This window comes from Bufo gargarizans, chromosome 6 (assembly GCF_014858855.1).
Source record: "Bufo gargarizans isolate SCDJY-AF-19 chromosome 6, ASM1485885v1, whole genome shotgun sequence".
In the NCBI taxonomy this organism is placed as follows: Eukaryota; Metazoa; Chordata; class Amphibia; order Anura; family Bufonidae; genus Bufo; species Bufo gargarizans.
The window spans coordinates 96,909,430-96,929,567 of NC_058085.1; the positions used below are offsets into that span (position 1 = coordinate 96,909,430).

General features: G+C 41.9%; 1 protein-coding gene across 1 annotated transcript in view; it reads right to left on the reverse strand.

Moving 5' to 3' along the window:
- Positions 1-9: 9 nt before the first annotated feature.
- Positions 10-20,138, reverse strand: part of LOC122941727 (fer-1-like protein 4) — a 178,720-nt gene continuing 158,591 nt past the window's right edge. Inside the window, exons 43-45 of the mRNA XM_044299133.1 lie at positions 7,190-7,473; positions 4,394-4,494; positions 10-576 (exon numbers count right to left, since the gene is read on the reverse strand). Coding sequence (XP_044155068.1) covers positions 396-576; positions 4,394-4,494; positions 7,190-7,473 — 566 coding nt within the window. The 3' untranslated portion in view covers positions 10-395. The remainder of the gene's footprint in view (positions 577-4,393; positions 4,495-7,189; positions 7,474-20,138) is intronic.

Genomic DNA, 20,138 nt, shown 5'->3' on the forward strand with positions numbered 1-20,138 from the left:
AAAAAAACCTCAGACATGGAACAACGGATCCGTGAAAAACGGACCGCAAAACAAAAACAGTCGTGTGCATGAGCCCTTTGGGAGACACTCCCAACTGCTAGGAATTCATTTATTCATTACTTCTGGCAGGAATAATAGAGGAATCGCCCCTCACAGAGTCATAGGACTACATGCTCCAGAATTGTTAATTCATGGGAAATGCAACCATTCTTCAAAAAGACACCCATTATTTGACCCATTTTCTTAATTTTGGCGCTTATGATCATGTTGAGCTCACATGGGGCGGTGTGATTGTGTAAACAGCATGGACTTCCTTCACATGAAATAATTCACAACGTTATATACAGTTTATCCTGTAGTCAGATTATTTACACTGTGCGTGACATTGATAATGCCTATCCATTAATAATCTTCTCACTGATGAATCCCGGCATGGTGTAAAGGATGAGGACCAAGAAAATGGTGAGAATGGCTATGATCACTAGAGCAATGATGTACTTCTTATATTTCCTCCAGATGAAGAAGACAAATGTTTTCAGTGGGTTCACAAACCAGTTGAATGAGGTTTTTGGACGGCTGTAAAATGAAAATATGTATTTTTATGGAAAGAATTCAAAGAAAACAGGTATATAATGTAAATATTACATATAAAAACACTCTACATAAATCTAACAAAGAAATGTACAGTATTCTGCACAAGGCGTGTTTGGTACACATAACACAGCAGGGATCAGTAGCCTCCGGCACTCCAGCTGTTCTGAAACTACAACTCCCAGAATGCTCCATTCACTTCTATGGGAGTTATAAGAACAGCCCAGCATGTTGCATGCTGGGAGTTATAGTTTCCCAGCAGCTGGAGTGCCAAAGGTTGCTGATCCCTGTAATAGAGGCATAGTCAGGGCACTGGTTTATCTGAGCATGAACAGGAGAAGCAAGAAAGTAGCTGTCACACTTATCTGACAGCGGCTTACTTCCCTGAGAACATTTGGATCGGGCAGATGAAATCCAACTGCCCGATCCTTATCTCCCCCGATATCTGACATTGGTGGAGAGTTAGGAAGCTCCCATAAATTTAGATGGTTGACCAGTCCTGCAAACATATTCTGCCTTGAATAAAATCTATGGAGCACATTTATTAAGACCAGCTTTTCAGATGGCGGTCTTAATGAGCCCCTGCGCTGGAGGTGGATCGCTGAAGTAATTTAAAGGCGCCGGCCTCTACATAACTTCGGCGTATCCACCGCTGATTCTAAATGTAAGACGGCCTCCTTGCTGTCTTACATTTAGGCCATTTTCTACGCCTAAACCGTGTGTAAAAAAGATGAATGAGATGGGCCGGCCAGTCCCTGTCCATGCCACACCCCTGGCGTGAGCGGGGAAGAAGTCGCAGATTCTGCAGCAACATGGTGTGCGAAAGAATCTGCGCCAAATATACGCCACAAAAGTGGAGTATATCTATTCGTAAATGACCCCATATATATCTAAGGATTTAAACCACGACCGAAAGCATGGCACACACTGATATAGCAACATGTACGATTGGGAAAGGAGCCTGTAACAGAGGATTAGAGATAGGTCAGTCTTAAATGATTCACCTGTAAAAATGGCCGCAAGGTGAATTTTCAGTTATAGAGTCATATTTGCTCTGAAGACTATGTAGGCAAAATACTCCACTGTTTTATGTAACAGTGATTTATATGCAGCAAATAGGACTCCGGTAGAAGATTTACCAGTCAGCAAAATTTTCTTCTTAAGTAATGTGTTTTCAAAGTAATTTATAAAGGGCCTGTCACCTCTCCTGACATGCCTGAAAATAACTAATCTTGAGCATATTTTCTTTTATCTCTATTTTGTGCCAATCCTCTATAATTCCTTCTAGAAGTTATGAATAAATACTAGCAGTTTACAGTCAAGGTCCATATGGGTGTTACTGATTGGGAGTGTATCACTGCACAGTCTGACACTGGCAGATAGTGTCAGACTGTGCAGGGACACTCACCTAACTATAACGGCCATGTATTGCAGACTGCTGGCATTCATTGATAAAGTTCTAGTAGGAATACCAGAGGAACAACACCACATAGAGATATAAGAAGAGATGCTCCAGAACTGTTAGTACATTGGGAAGGCAAGCTGTTATTAAAATCAACATGTCAGGAGGGGGAGAGGTCCTCGTTTACTTGGTATGTGGTATTCTACAGTAAAGATATACTTTAAATTTTCAGATCAGTTCAGTAGAAGGAACATACAGGGGCATCTCAGTAAATTAGAATATAATCAAAAGGTTAATTTACTTCAGTAATTCAATTCAAAAAGGGAAACTCTATTATATAGAATCACTACACACAAAGTGATGTATTTCAAGCTTTTATTTATTTTAATGTTGATGACTATGGCTTACAGCTAATGAAATCCCAAAAGTCAGTATCTTGGAAAATTAGAATATTATATAAGGCTAATCAATGACATTTATTTTTATTACAGAAATGTGGGCATACTGAAAAGTCTTTATAGTATATGCCCTCAATACTTGGTTGGGGCTAATTTTGCATGAATTACTGCATCAATGCGGCATGGCATGGAGGCCATCAGCCTGGGGCACTGCTGGGGTGCTATGGAAGACCAGGTTGCTTTGAAAGCGACCTTCAGCTTGTCTGCATTGTTGGGTCTGGCGTTTCTCATCTTCCTCTTGACAATAATCCATAGATTCTCTATGGTGTTTAGGTCAGGGTGGCCAATCAAACCATGGTAGTGGCACTTTTGGCATTGTGGACAGGTGACAAGTCCTGCTGGAAAATTAAATCAGCATCTCAAAACTTGTCAGCAGATGGAAGCATGAAGTGCTCCAAAATTCTGCACTGACTTTGGACTTGATATAACACAGTGGACCAACACTAGCAGATGACATGGCTCCCCAAACTATCACTGACTGGGAAAACATCACACTGGACCTCAAGCAACTTGGATTGTGTGCCTCTCTACTCTTTCTCCAGACTCTGGGACCTTGATTTCCAAATGTAATGCAAAATGTACTTTCTTCTAAAAACAAGACTTTGGACCACAGCAGTTTTGTCCTTAGCCAAGGTAAGAGGCTTCTGATGTCTCTGGATCATGAGTGGCTTGATACAAGGAATGAGACAATTGTAGCCCATGTCCTAGATACATCTGTGTGTGGTGGCTGTTGAAGAACTGACTCCAGCCTCAGTCCACTCCTTGTAAATCTCCCTCAAATTATTGAATGGCCTTTTTTGACAATCCTTTTAAGGCTGCAGTAATCCCTGTTGTTTGTGCACCTTTTTCTACCACACTTTTTCCCTCCACTCCAGCTTTCCATTACTATGCTTGGATATAGCACTCTGTGAGCAGCCAGCTTCTCTAGAAAATAACCTTTTGTGGCTTACCCTCCTTCTGGACAACTGTCAAGTCAGCAGTCTTCCCCATGATTGTGTAGCCTACTGAACCAGACTGAGGGACCATTTAAGGGTTTAGGAAACCTTTGCAGGTGTTTTGTGTTGATTAGCTGATTAGAGTGTGACACCATGAGTCTACAATGTTCTAATTTTCTGAGATACTGACTTTTGGGTTCATTAGGCTTCGTTCACATCACCGTTTAGCCTTTCCATTCTCCTGCTCCGTTTAGGAGCAGGAGAATGGAAAGGACGGATTTGGCACATAACTGAGCTGAACGGAACCTAAGGACCCCATAGACTATAATAGCATTCGTTAGGTTTCCGCTCAGAAGATGATTTTGGAGCAGAGACAAAAGTTGTGCATGCAGGATTTTTGTCTCTGCTTCACAAATCTTCCTCTGAGCGGAAACCTAACGGACGCCATTATAGTCTATGGGGTCCTTAGGTTCCATTCGGCTCAGTTATGTGCCGAATCCGTCCTTTCCATTCTCCTGCTCCTAAACGGACCAGGAGAACCGAAAGGCTGAACGGTGATGTGAACGAAGCCTAGCTGTAATCCATAATCCTCAACATTAAAAAAAATAAACACTTGAAATAGATCACTCTGTGAGTAGTGAATCCATATAATATATGAGTTTTACTTTTTTAATTGAATTACTGAAATTAATTAACTTTTTGATGATATTCAAATTTATTGAGATGCACATATTTTCATTTAGGATCTTTAAGTCAAAAATGTGGAAATGATGCATGTCTTTAAATAATTTTTTCAAACTGTAATATTTCACGACTTTTTTTTCATTACACAATTCTTTAAATACCCACAATTTTCTGAAGCTAGTAGGTATATCTGATGTACAGGCCTCCATAAAATGGCAGGCTTATAATATGTGCTCCATGGAGCACCACCATAAGGAACATGATCATAGGGGAGACATTGGCAAACAAACATTTGAAAAGGAAATTACTGAAACATGTCTTACTTTGGCTTATCCAGAGGTTCTGGCTCCTTCCGCCCTAATCCCACTGGACTCTTTTCTGCTTCCTCCACTGTCAGAAGCTGAAATTCTGCTTCAACTTTCCCCTAAACCAAACAACCAGGAATGTATTAAATCGTTATTAGTGTTGAGTGAGCACCAAAGTGCTTGTGTTCTTGAGTAGAACACTTTGCGATGCTCGGGTGTTCTACCGAGCACAATGGAAGAACCCCAGGCACCCCCTGTTCTAAAGAGGGAAGGGTATTAGGACTCTAGTTTGGCTTGGGAGTCCCTGCTCTGACTCCATATATAGCTATATTCATATATGGAGTCAGTGCTTGGGGACACCCCAGTGTGTTTAAATCTAATTGCTGAAAAGTTTCTGCCAGGATTCAAACTCCCAAGCTTGTACATTAGAGGCAAGAACCTTATCCACTCAGCTATAATACTGAATGCTAAACTGTGTCAGAAAAACCTCATAGTAGTTTCTGATTTAGTGAGTATTCCTATTCAGCAGAAGACTTATTTTATATTTCTGTGCAGGTTAACATGTAGCTGTATAGTGTAGTGGTTAACGTCATTGCCGCTTATGTACAAGCTTGGGAGTTTGAATCCCGGCAGAAACATTTCAGAAATAGAGATTGAATTTATATATATATATATATATATATATATATTTAGATAAAATCATACTTCTGATATATGTGAATGCATAATATGTGGGAAACTACTACTGATGTTTTTAGCCATAATATATATACATATATTATAATATTATATATTTGGAATATATAATATAATATATGTAAATATATTATAGCTAAAAACATCAGTAGTAGTTTCCCACATATTATGCATTCACATATATCAGAAGTATGATTTTATCTAAATATATATATATATATATATATATATATATATATATATATGTTATATATTTTAGTAATTACACATTTATTTTGTGCCATACATTTTTTACAATTACTAAAAAAAATATAAAATATATAAATTGAATCTCTATTTGTGAAATGTTTCTGCCAAGATTCAAACTCCCAGGCTTGTACATTACAGGCAAGGACGTTAACCATTACACTATACAGCTACATGTTAACCTGCACAGAAATATAAAATAAGTCTTCTGCTGAATAGGAATAGTCACTACATCAGAAACTACTGTGAAGTTTTTCTGACATAGTTTATGGCAGAGTGGATAAGGTCTTTGCCTCTAATGTACAAGGGGTTGGGAGTTCAAATCCTTGCAGAAACTTTTCAGAAATAGATGCTAAATTACATTTAAATACACTGGCTCGAGCATACGTGGTGTTCGGCCGAGCATGCTCGCTCAAAACTAATCGTTATCCCACGAAAAGTATTACTATGCAATGAATATGGTATTTAAAATGAAGTATTATTGCAGTATACATACAATAAAACTATTGAGCATTTTTCATGTACATTACATTTTCCTCCCTGGTAGCGCCCCCTGCTGTTTTCCAGGTCCCTGACATTCTGGTCCACCTTGGATTCACTGGTGGACTAACATACTGTACTCAGTAGCTTCCCTGCTCTTCTCCTCCTGTCATTGCTGGTGTAGTGATCTTACGGAGAAGCAGCCCAGACACCTTTCATTCATTCACTGAAGGAAACTGCATTGCATGTGTGAGGGGCTGTTTTTTGTGCAGGGGAGGAAGGGGTTTACAAGAGCTGATTGTAGTGCCCTCCGGGGGTTGCAGGTGCTTGATGAGCTGCTGCTTGATGAGCTGCTGCCCACCCACAGAAATGGAGGAAAGTCCTCCAGATATTAGTAAAATAAAAGCGTGAAAATTACACTGGAGAGCAGTGGTTTTTAGCAGTGATATAATTATATTGAAAATGGTAGCATTACTCCAGATATTAACCCCTTAAAAATTTTAACATATTATATATTATGTTTTATCTTCTCTGCAACAGAATATCCTTATACCTGATTGTCATAGTGATATCATACTTGGAATCAGGATGTCTAAGGCCAGTGAATGTTTCCAGCTTTCTGAATAAAAAGATATCTACCTCAATGTGAATGACTCTCTGTATAGCAAATGTCTGTGCATGCAATGGGTGACAAGACTACTGATAAATCTTATCATCTGCTTCCTGTCCCTCACAGTTGATGTATGGCTGTTGCCACTTATCATCTGTCTCCTTCCCTGCAGAGGAGCTCTTCCAACATCACGCTGGGGCCAGGCATAAAAAATGTTGCTTTATATTTCATTATGCAGCCAAAGAGTTTATGCTAGTTTCACATCTGCGCTAAAGGTATCCATCAAGCTGGTCTGACAGAGGAACTGCCTACCACAGTTCACCGTCGGGGCCCATTGACTATAATCCCATGCGCTGTCTTTATATCCCATGCGCTGCTGGAGAATGTGCCTAATGCAGTCCGTGCGCCTAACCAGAAGCCTATGACAGGTCAGAGCTGCCGTAGATTTCTGGCTTCATTTACGCCACTCCCCCTTCCCTGCCCTTGATACACCCCTTTTAGAAAAGTGGTGAGGGCGTCGAAAAAGGGGAAATGTGATTTTTTTTAAAAAAAGGCATAAATGGAATGATAAATCTCCCCCATAGTTCTTGATCCATAACATACCAAGGATAAACTTGAAGCCTAAACTATATTTAAAAAAAAATAATAATAATAATAATTCTCTAAGTCATACACAGGTCAAATTATAAAAATATCCCATTTTTGTCAGCAGGGAAAAGTTATTCCATGTAATATCACATCTTCTATTATATCTTTGTAGCATTTCATTTTACATCACTTACTGCCAGGATATAAATGTTTCCACTTGAATCAGTGTACTGCACATCCTCCAGGTTTACATTCTTTTTTTTCTTTTTCTTTTTACTCTTTTTATCCTTGGCCTCTCGTTCCTCTCTCTCTTCATCTTCTTCAGTTCTGAGTTTGACAAATGGCCACCAGCCTCTCATTCGCTTGTTTCTAAAGATAGAGAAGCGCGGTGTGGCTTTATCTTTGGCCATTTTGATGGTGCATTGGCCAGCTGTTTTGGCTCCTCGTACCATATCACCTAATTTTAATTCAATTGAACCTGAAACAAACAAAAAAAAAGGAATAAAGGAATAAAGAGTCTCTTAAAGCGGTTATGCCATGATTGATGTAATAAAATAAAATAAAAATCATATAGTACACCTCATTGATCCAGAGCTCCCCTATTCATTGCTTCAGTTGCTCTGCTTGATTCTCTTCAGGCTGGCAGCTCAGGGGGCGTGTCCTTTCTCAGGGGGCGTGTCCTTTCTCAGGGGGCATGTCCTTTCTCAGGGGGCATGTCCTTTCTCAGGGGCATTTCCTTGCTGCTGAAGCTTTCTCACTACCACAGCTCAGGGGTGTGTCATTTCTAGCACAGCTGCCTCCCTAAAAGGGCTCATTCAGATGGGCGTAGTGTTTGCTGGGCCGCAATTTGTGGATCCGGCCGTGTGCGATAGGACATGCTCTGTCTTTTTTGCGGGCCTTGGAACAGAACAACTGATGCTTCTTATGAGGCCACATTGAAATGAATGTCCTCATCCGTTCCACAAAATTGCGGAACGGATGTGGACTCATTCATATGGTCGTCTGAATGAGCCCTAACTGACACAGCTTCTAAGAGTAAATATGGCTGATGGCAGTTGAAGGATGGATCTGAACATGTGCAGAGGCCTACAGGGGGAGAGCCAGGAGGAGGGGAGTGGTAGTAGCGACTGACAGGAGTAGTAGTGATGTACAGTGGCTGTCCTCACTCTGCAGCCTTCTCGCTGCTTTCCTTAGGCCAGTGACAACACATTCATTGGTCACTTGACCTACAGTAGGCGCAGGTGTCGGACCCCCGCTGATCAGATACTGATGACCTTTGCTGAGGATAGGTCATAAATATTAAAATCTTGAAAACCCCTTTTAATTCGTTCTGCATTTCCTGGTCTGAGGGGTGCAGATCTTAGATGTGGGTGGCCAGTCTGTCTGAGAATGTGGTGGGCACTAAAGCAATATGGAAAATAGAAGTTTGTTCAATTTCATTGGGGGAGATTTATCAAACTGGTGTAAAGTAGAACTGGCTTAGTTGCCCATAGCAACCAATCAGATTCCACCTTTCATTTTGGAATCTGAACGGTTGCTATGGGCAACAAGCCAGTTCTGCTTTACACCAGTTTGATAAATCCCTCCCATTGTATTTTATTCAGTCTTGAAACTTATAGAAAAACACATTTCTGGTGGACAGCCACCCTTAGGCCTCATGCATACGACCGTATGTATTTTGCAGTCCACGGAGAGTGTACAGCCTGGGTAATAGGAGCGATTTACTATTACACCTTGCTGCACTAATTGGGATCCAAATTGCAGTTATACTACTGCTTTTAGGTTGTTTGCACTATATGATACATCAGTAATTCTAGCTAAACTTGCTCGTTATTGGGGTGCAAGTTCTGTGTATTACAGCCATTTACGGGGTGTATTAGTAAGAAATATTATATTATTCGTATCCTCCCCACATCTACATCTGGTCACCAGGACACGCATAGGACAATTAACTATCTCAGATCACGCACCAGTTCTAATCGGGCTAGAAATACAGACCCTCCCTAAGCGAGCGTACACCTGGCGGGTAACTGAACTCCTGCTCAACAATGAATCTTATAAACGTAGGATTATGAACTCACTAACTTCCTACTTCGCCGAAAACACATCAGAATCCATACCTTCAGCCATAATTTGGGAAGCCCATAAGGCAGGAATAAGGGTGAATTTATTTCCATAGGGACACACGCTAAACTGTGCCGAACTAAAGAAATTGATTCTCTTATGTCTGATATAGCGAAACTAGAGAGACTTCAAAAGAAATCCTGGGTCATCCAGACTCTAGCAGAACTCATCAGTCTATGGGAGAAACTAAAGAAGCTCCTTAATCTAAAAGCAGTTAAGGCCTACCTATACTCAATAACACAAAATATACCAACATGGCAATAAAGGATCTAGGCTTATGGCCTTGATAGCAAAACGGAGACAGGAACAACTCCACATAAAACAAAATAACCACTTCATCGGGCAACCAAATCACAGAGACCAAAGGCATTGCTCCGCAATTTCAGCAATTCTACACTGATCTATATAACATTCGGAAAAGCAAACCTCAATATATAAAAGCCCAGCGTAAAGAAGATATAGCAGCGTTCCTAGACAAATTACAGTCAGGTCCATAAATATTGGGACATTGACACATCGACTGGATGTATTTCTGGAGTGTAATAATATTACAGGATATAGCTACTAGAGAGGGATCGTTGATCCAGGGAGTTATTCTGATTGCATGATTGGAGTCGGGAAGGAATTTTTTATTCCCCTAAAGTGAGGAAAATTGGCTTCTACCTCACAGTTTTTTATTTTTGCCTTCCTCTGGATCAACTTGCAGGATGACAGGCCGAACTGGATAGACAAATGTCTTTTTTCGGCCTTATGTGCTATGTTACTATGTTACAATTCTAAACAATTTTGCTCTATACACCACCACAATAGATTTGAAAGGAAACAAACAAGATGTGCTTTAACTGCAGACTGACAGCTTTAATTTGAGGGTATTTACTGTATTTTTCACCCTATAAGATGCACCGGCCTATAAGACGCACCTAGGTTTTCGAAGAGGAAAATAATAAAAAAAAATTTAACCAAAAGGTGTGCTTTTGATGGGTTTTGAATTAATGGTGGTCTGTGCATGACACTATTATGGGGGATCTGTGGATGACGCACTGTCATGTGGGGGACCTGTGGATGGCACTGTTATGGGGGATCTGTGGATGGCACTGTTATGGGGGATCTGTGGATGGCACTGTTATGGGGGATCTGTGGATGGCACTGTTATGGGGGATCTGTGGATGGCACTGTTTATGGGGGATCTGTGGATGGCACTGTTATGGGGCATCTGTGGATGGTACTGCTATGGGGTGGGGGATCTGTGGATGACACTGCTATATGTCATCCACAGATCCCCCTCATAACAGTGTCCTCCAATACACCGGCTCTCTGCTCACCGCAGTATTTATAAACATTAATCCTTATCCTGTTAATAAGTTTACCTAAAGCTGCGCTCTCCCCTGTTCTCCTGTATCAGTACAGCACTTACGAACAAGCTACCATAGCAGGCAGAGCGGACGGCAGCAGTAACGTCACTCACTGACGTCGCGCGCTTGCTCCGCCTGCTTCAATTATAAAGTGGGAGGAGCAGGCGCTCAACGTCAGTGAGTGACGTTACTGCTGCCGTCCGCTCTGCCTGCTATGGAAGCTTGTACGTAAGTGCTGTACTGTTACAGGGGAACGGGGAGAGCGCAGCTTTAGTTAAACAGGATAAGGATTAATGTTTATAAATACTGCAGTGAGTGGCGGGGCCCGGTGTAAGAGTACAGTAACTGCATCGGGCCCCGCCCCTAGTTCTGGACTCCAGCCCCTCCTCTCTCCCGGCTCATACATCGCAGTCTGCAATGCTGCAGCATCGCAGACTGCGATGTAAAATTGAAGCATTCGCCCCATAAGACGCAGGGGCATTTTCCCCCCACTTTTGGGGGGGAAAAGTGTGTGTTATGGGGCGAAAAATGCGGTACATCCAAATCAGGTGAACGGTGTAGGAATTACAACAGTTTGCATATGTGCCTACCACTTGTTAAGGAACCAAAAGTAATGGGACAGAATAATAATCATAAATCAAACTTTCACTTTTTAATACCTGGTTGCAAATCCTTTGCAGTTAATTACAGCCTGAAGTCTGGAACGCATAGACATCACCAGTAGTGATGAGCGGGAGGTACCATATTTGATTTCGCGATATTTCGCAAATATTTGAATGAATATTCGTGTTATATTCGTCGAAATCGAATATTCGTAATTATTCCAATTATCGTGAATAATATGCGATTTAATTAATCACGTATTGCGATTTTTTTTCTTTTGATAGTATAAGGCAACGTTCCTATGCTAATTGACTATGGCTAGGCTAATATGTGTATTTTACGAAATTTCGTAATATTGCTCTAACTTCGTCTTTTAGAATATTCGTAATATTCTAAAAGATGAAGTTAGAGCAATATAACGAATATTCTAAAAGACGAAGTTAGAGCAATATTACGAATATTCTAAAAGACGAAGTTAGAGCAATATTACAAAATTTCGTAAAATACCCATATAGATTGTAATTTAGCTAATATGGAATATAGCAGTGCTAAGTTGAAATCGCAATCCGATTAATTCAAGTTATAATAATCGAATAGCGATTTCAACTTAACACTGCTATATTCCATATTCGTTAATTCTAGCCTAATAGGCTAGAATTAACGAATATGGAATATAGCAGTGTTAAGTTGAAATCGCAATTCGATTATTATAACTTGAATTAATCGAATTGCGATTTCAGCGTAATTCTCAAATCCGACAGTACATTCTAGTATATGGAGACGTTCCCATGGTGATGGGGACGCTCCATGAGCACGGAAGTCGGCAGAAGCGGCAACGGGCACTGACTGGAGCAGCTAAGAAGCCAGGAATCCAAAGGACAGGTAAGAACAACTTTAGGGAAGTGGGAAAGAAAAAAAAAAAAAAAAAGAATATTCGATTTCGCGAATATATAGAACTATATTCTAAATATTCACGAAATCTCGAAATTCCGATATTCGAGAAAAAAAATTGCAATTCGAATATTCGCGCTCAACAGTAATCACCAGACGCTGGGTTTCATCCCTGGTGATGCTCTGCCAGGCCTCTACTGCAACTGTCTTCAGTTCCTACTTGTTCTTGGGGCATTTTCCCTTCAGTTTTGTCTTCAGAAAGTGAAATGCATGCTCAATCGGATTCAGGTCAGGTGATTGACTTGGCCATTGCATAACATTCCACTTCTTTCCCTTAAAAAATTTGGTTGATTTTGCAGTATGCTTTAGGTCATTGTCCATCTGCACTGTGAAGCGCCGTCCAATGAGTTCTGAAGCATTTGGCTGAATATGAGCAGATAATATTGCCCGAAACGCTTCAGAATTCATCCAGCTGCTTTTGTCAGCAGTCACATCATCAATAAATACAAGAGAACCAGTTCCATTGGCAGCCATACATGCCCACGCCATGACACTACCACCACCATGCTTCACTGATGAGGTGGTATGCTTAGGATCATGAGCAGTTCTTTTCCTTCTCCATACTCTTCTCTTTCCATCACTCTGGTGCAAGTTGATCATGGTCTCATCTGTCCAAAGGATGTTGTTCCAGAACTGTGAAGGCTTTTTTAGATGTCGTTTGGCAAACTCTAATCTGGCCTTCCTGTTTTTGAGGCTCACCAATGGTTTACATCTTGTGGTGAGCCCTCTGTATTCACTCTGGTAAAGTCTTTTCTTGATTGTTGACTTTGACACACATACACCTACCTCCTGGACAGTGTTCTTGATCTGGCCAACTGTTGTAAAGGGTGTTTTCTTCACCAGGAAAATAATTCTTTGGTCATCCACCACAGCTGATTTCTGTGGTCTTCCAGGTCTTTTGGTGTTGTTGAGCTCACTGGTGCGTTCCTTCTTTTTAAGAATCTTCCAAACAGTTGTTTTGGCCATGCCTAATGTTTTTGCTATCTCGCTGATGGCTTTGTTTTGTTTTTTCAGCCTAATGATGGCTTGCTTCACTGATATTAACAGCTCTTTGGATCTCATCTTGAGAGGTGACAGCTCTTTGGATCTCATCTAGAGAGTTAACAGCAACAGATTCCAAATGCAAATACCACACTTGAAATGAACTCTGGACCTTTTGTCTGCTCATTGTAATTGGGATAATGAGGGAATAAGACACACCTGGCCATGGAACAGCTGAGAAGCCAATTGTCCCATTACTTTTGGTTCCTTAACAAGTGGGAGGCACATATTCAAACTGTTGTCATTCCTACACCGTTCACCTGATTTGGATGTAAATACACTAAAATTAAAGCTGACAGTCTGCAGTTAAAGCACATCTTGTTTCATTTCAAATTCATTGTGGTGGTGTATACAGCAAAAAATGTTACAATTAGAAACATAGAAACATAGAATGTGTCGGCAGATAAGAACCATTCGGCCCAATATACTAAATACTATGGATAGCCCCTGGCCCTATCTTATATGAAGGATGGCCTTATGCCTATCCCATGCATGCTTAAACTCCTTCACTGTATTTGCAGCTGCCACTTCTGCAGGAAGGCTATTCCATGCATCCACTACTCTCTCAGTAAAGTAATACTTCCTGATATTACTTTTAAACCTTTGCCCCTCTAATTTAAAACGATGTCCTCTTGTAGCAGTTTTTCTTCTTTTAAATATTCTTTACTCTTTTACCTTGTTGATTCCCTTTATGTATTTAAAAGTTTCTATCATATCCCCTCTGTCTCGTCTTTCTTCCAAGCTATACATGTTAAGTTCCTTTAATCTTTCCTGGTAAGTTTTATCCTGCAATCCATGTACCAGTTTAGTAGCTCTTCTCTGTCCCAATATTTATGGACCTGACTGTATCTTTGCCCTCACTGACTACCTCCCAGCAATCGAAGCTAGACAAACAATTCACCTTAGATGAGTTGAGATCGGCTCTCACGTCCTCTCCACAGGGCAAAAGTCTAGGCCCAGATGGGTTACCAATCCAATACTACAAATCCTTTGAAGAGATCCGGCTCCTTCCAATAGTAAAAACATTCAACTCACTAGGGGATGGAGTTAACTTTCCTACACAATCCTTAGAAGCTCATATTACGATATTACCTAAAGATGGAAAGGATCCCTTATTTTGTAGCAGCTTCCGAACTATCTCACTTCTTAATGTGGATATTAAACTTTATGCAAAATTACTAGCAAACCGATTGAAATCACTCCTACCGAGCTTAGTAAATGCAGAACAAGTCGGGTTTGTGAAAGGGAGAGAGGCAAGGATAATACGCTATGGGTCCTGCAACTGATCCAGTTCGCCTGGTCTACTAAAACTCCTCTGGCTTTTCTCTCTACTGACGCAGAAAAAGCATTTGACCGGATGGACTGTCCCAAACCCTAACAAAATTTGGGTTACCTCCACTTTTCATCTCCCGAGTAATGGCACTATACGCTGATCCCACAGCATCAGTAAGGGTCAATGGGTCATTATCCCCCTCATTCAAAATATCGAACGGGACCCGTCTAGGTTGTCCCCTTTCACCCCTACTTTTTGTCCTTACTATAGAGACGCTTATCCAACACATCAGACAACACCTGGACATAACAGGAATCACGGTCAGGAACCAAACGCATCTCAAGGCGGCATATGTCGATAACCTATTAATAATTACGTCCAACCCGCTGTTTCCTTCCAGATATTGCACCACATTTTCTCTTCTTTCCAAAGACAATTACCTTTCCCAACTGGTTCAGGACCTGACTAGAGGGCCGGCCATACTGAACTTAGTATTAACCAATAGACCTGACAGAACAACAGATGTGCAGGTTCGGGACACGTGGGAAATAGTGACACAATCGGGAAGGAATTTTTTCCCCCTTAAGTGGGGAAAATTGGTTTGTACCTCACAGGAGCCACCCCCCCCTCTAAACACTATCACCAAGGCAACACTCCGGGTATGGGAATCTCAATACAGAGCCACCCACATCTGGTCCTCCTTCTCCCCTATCACTGGCCAGGGAGATCTTATAGGTCTTACCACTCCGTTTACATTCTCTTATCTACCGTTACAAAAAAGCCTGAACACAAGGAAGATAGGAGACATATTCCCAACTTTGCGTGATCTGCTCCCTTCTGCTACCTTGACACAATTAACATATAACCGGATAGCTCTGGGCTTCAAAACATTTCTAAAAATAGGCCCCTTACCACAGGAACTTACATGGTTGTTCTGTGGGTTCCCCAATTCCTAAGCTTATTTAAAAAATATACAGTGAACTGATAATGCTCCCCACAAATTCTCAACTCCCTTACATTAAGGCATGGGAACAAGATCTAGGATGGAACCTTACTCCCCCAGAAATATCCCAAATATACAAAAATAGCTGTGGTCCCTCCCGATGCATAAGCTTACAAGAGACCAACTACAAGTTGCTGCTGAGCAGATGGTACAAGACCCCAGTGACATTACACAAGATAAATAACTCCATACTAAATCAATGCTGGAGATGTCTATCCAGGGCAGGAACATATATACACATCTGGTGGGAGTGCGCAGCCATAAAACCATTTTGGCAAGGGGTTGGGGAGATCATAAACAAAGCTTGCCTGATGCCCCACCTCTCGACCCACAACTTATTTTCTTAGGCCTATCACCAGGGTTCCCACCACGATTTAACAGAAAGCTCTGGGCTACCTTAGTTGTTGCCGCAAAGGCAATGATACCCCTCTACTGGAGAGACACAAACACACCCCCAATATCTCATTGGATCCACAAGATCACTCAAATCTCCCGAATGGAAAAACTCAGTTATATTGCTTCACGCAATCTGAATAATTAACACAAAATTTAGGAGTCGTGGAAAGAGATGGTACCCTGCTTGCACCAGAATTGTCTGCCTGACTTACCCTGCATGCCTCCAAACTAGCCGGAGGCATTGGCTTAGTGTATCACTTTTGAATTTACATATAACGCTGATGCTACTGTTATTCTATGTTAATCTCACTTGATTAAATATAAGTTGGCTATATATCTTTCTTGAGGTCTATGGGCTCTGTACGCCTAAGAACACCAACAAGATGTGTTGCATTTATATTTATCCAAGTGACTGAAAAACTAAAATTATATGTTGTATTTCATGTTCAAGAATATTCCACCAACCCAGATTATTGGGCCATAGTAACATGTATTCTAATATTTGCTTATTTCAATAAAAACAAATTTGAAACAAAAGCCCCAATAGTCTTACTCATTGGAAGAGACATATACTGTGAGTTCATAAGGCTAGAGGACAGATTAACGGTTCCCAAAACGCTCCATACGCCCAAAGATCATGGATCAAGGAATAGTAAAAGACAAGTCAAGCAGCTGGGTCGCACCTTTACCGTTTAAACCCCGGAGACAACGCTTACCTAACAACAAAGAACTTGTCTACAGTCGATTTATCTCCCTCAAATACAAACAACAGAGGACACCAGAGACGAAAGAGTATTTCTTTACCTCCATGTAAAGGATATTCCAGAACAAACCATGCAGAAATGGCACCCACGCTCCGAGACTCTGAGTAGTGTTGGTACTTACCCATATTCGGCGTATATCATCCTTAATAACCAGGGCAGATACAAGTAGTATTCGACTCGAGTGCCAGGTGCGAAGGCGTCTCACTAAACAATGTCTTACTGTCTGGTCCAGAGCTCAACAACAGACTTCTAGAGGTACTTCTACGCTTCCACAGAAATTTCAATGCATTTATGGCCGACCTACAACAGATGTTCCACTGCTTTCTCGTCAAGGAAGAACATAGAAACTACTTCAGGTTCTTCTGGTACCGCAACAATGATCCCAATGAAGACATTGTAGAGTACCGAATGAGAGTGCACATCTTCGGAAAAAGCCCTTCACCTGCAGTTGCTATCTACGGTCTCAGATATTCAGCCCGAGAGGGTGAAGCAAAGTATGGGTCAGATGTCAGATCCTTTGTACAAAAGGATTGCTACATGGAAGACTGTTTGAAATCCAGACCCACGAATGAGACCGCAATCAGTCTCCTGAAAAGGGCTAAAGAGATGCTCCCTCTATCCAACTTGTGGTTGCACAAAATCGCCTCCAACAGCCAAGACCATTCAAGTGATCTAAAGGACTTGGATCTTAGCTTCGACTCCCTTCCCATGCAGCGGAGCCTCAGTTTGCTTTGGAATTTAAAGGCAGACACATTCACCTTGCAAATCAGCAAGGAAGAGAAGCCCTTCACACGCAGAGGAGTCCTGTCCACCATAAACAGCTTATATGATCCTCTGGGATTCGTAGCGGACCAGCCTTCATGTAGCATGACCATATGCTTCTGTGCCATCTACTGAAGTCAAGGCGCAAAGACTATATATCTTCTGCGATGCTTTAGTCAAGGCGATTGCTGCTGTAGCATACCATAGACCATTGATGTCAAAGAACAATGCCATATAGGATTTGTCATGAGCCGGACCAAACTGGCGCCACTCCGCGAACACACGATACCCAGACTGGAACTCTGCGCCGCTGTGCTTGCAGTGGAGTTGGCTGAACTTATAACTTCAGGAATGAACCTAGAATTTGAAGAAGTTTTATACGGACAGGAAGGTAGTCCTAGGATATATTTGCAATGAAACCAGATGCTTTTGCATCTACATCTGCAATCGGGTGCTAAGGATCAGGAGATCCACTTGTCCAAAACAGTGGCATTATGTGCCCACACATCATAATCCTGCGGACCACGCGACTAGATCCGTCGCACCAAGCCACCTTAAGAACACAACATAGTTTATGGGTCCTGTATTCCTGTATCGTTCAACGTCTTGCAGTATCGGATCCGACACGTTCGAATTGGTAGACCCAGATAACGATGAAGAAATCCGACCTGAAGTATCTGTTCTACGCACAGTGACTTCTGACCGTCAACTCAAGTCCCATTGTTTCAACAGGTTCTCCACCTGGATGTTGCTCTTTTGTGCTATAGCCTGTGTAGTCCATACAGCTCAGACATTACCTGTGAGCCAGAAGCCCTGAAAAGGTTGGCATCACTGCAAACATGCCTTTACTGCTCCTCAGCTGGAAAGGTCCAAAAACATAATAATTCGCACAATACAATGTGAATGTCATGCAAAGGAAATAGACTACCTCAGCAAAGGCCAAACAGTCTTCAAAGGTAGCGCTTTGGAAAAGCTTGATCCCACTATTGATAAAAATGGGTTTCTAAGAGAGAGGGACCCAGTGGTGGCATCTGTAGACGCCAGACAGGAGTGTTCTTCCCCAGCAAAGGTTCAGAATCATTTCAGATCACGTTCTGCTTCAGTTTCATAGTTATGTAGTTATTAGTTAGATAACAGCACGATCTAGCAGTGGTAAAAATGTACTACACTTTTCTGTTAATAAAGATTATTGTATTGTGGGAGGTGCAGTGCATTCTGGAAAAGAGAAGCCCAGTCTCCATGTTACAGTACATCCGCAGAGCTGTCTCCTGCATATCTTCTTCTTAAACTCCACAATCCTTGTGCAAGTATATCTGGTAAGACGTATACATTTGTTTCAGGGACAGTATGTTATGCAGAGCTGTTCAAGTAGTTGTAGTGTCACTCGGAGTTACTTCTGTTAGATGTTAGTCATGTAATCTTATGTACAGGCAGCCATTTTGGACATGCATTTTCTCTGTTAATGTTATATTATATGCCATCTATGCTGTATGCTGATACATGCTATGCTTTATTCTTATACATGTCATTTGTATTCTTGTAGTTTTACTAAACAATTGAACACACATCAATTCACAATCCTGTTGACCAATAAACAAGTTAGACTACAGACTAATTTGGAAGACAGGAATGGTTTATGCTGAATGTCAGACTGCACACTGTGTGAACGTGTATGAAGACAGAACATGGAGAGTCCCAAGCTGTCATTTCTTTGTGAAAAAGGCAGTACCAGACCTGCACACATATGTAGAACAGAAAGTGGGCCAGTCCTTGAGCCTGTCGGTGTCTGCCAAAGTGCAGACGAGTGGAGCTGTAACTACGGTCAAGGGCAATATATGTCCCTTAAGGCCATAAATGATTTCTTGATGATACAGGCGGACAGAGGTACTCCCCTGTGTAACTTCGATTTTAGCTAGTGGCAGCTCATGCATGACACCTGCTGTTTGCTCGGGCCCTTTGAGGAGGCCACTTTATTTGTCAGTCGCCAGGACTACAGGATAAACAACGTCATTCCACTGATTCATGTTCTGGAATAGATGCTGCTAAATCTGGCTGGCCAGGGACAGGAGACGTGGTGACTACATCTCACAACCACATGAACCCTGTGGGGGCTGAACTAGAGGAGGAGGAGGACATTCGAGCACAAGCAATGCGTAGAGAAATGGCTGTTTTTTTCTACACAGGTGACAGGAGAGGAGGAACAGGAGAAGCCGGAGGAGCTATAGAGTAATAAGGAATATGAGGCAGATGACCCAGACACACCATGGCAGTATGCAGTGGAGATGGAGGCAGGGAGTCCATCCAAGTCACTTGCTCAAATGGCTCGATGCATGATCAGTTGCTTGTGTAGAGACAGCCGAATTGTTACCATTCGGCAGAGGGATGACTATTGGCTCTCCACCATGTTAGACCCTCGCTACCTGTCCAAAATGGGGGCCTTTTTTATACCTACTGAGAGGGAGGACAAACTGAACTACTATCGAGACATCCTATGTAGTCAGTTGGTCCATCCTCACGCAGGTCTGACCGTAGGGCCCTCTGCGCTCACATTCCACTGTCATGGCTGCTGTGGGGTGGGGGGACAGAAGCAGTACCAGCTCCATCAGCAGCAACTTAAGTCTAGAGTCGCTGATGAGCAGTTTTCTTCACCCGCCTACTGAAGAAACTACTCACCAGCAGCAGCAGCTAGACATAGAGCAGAACCTGAGCCAGCAGGTTGTGACATACTTGGAGTGCACCCTGGACATCGAAGATCCCCTGAACTACTGGGCAGCCAAACTCGATTTGTGGCCGCAACTGGCCAAGTTTGCCCTGGACAAGCTTTCCTGACAGCTGTGTGGCTTCAGAGTGGGTGTTTAGTGGGGCAGGGGCCAT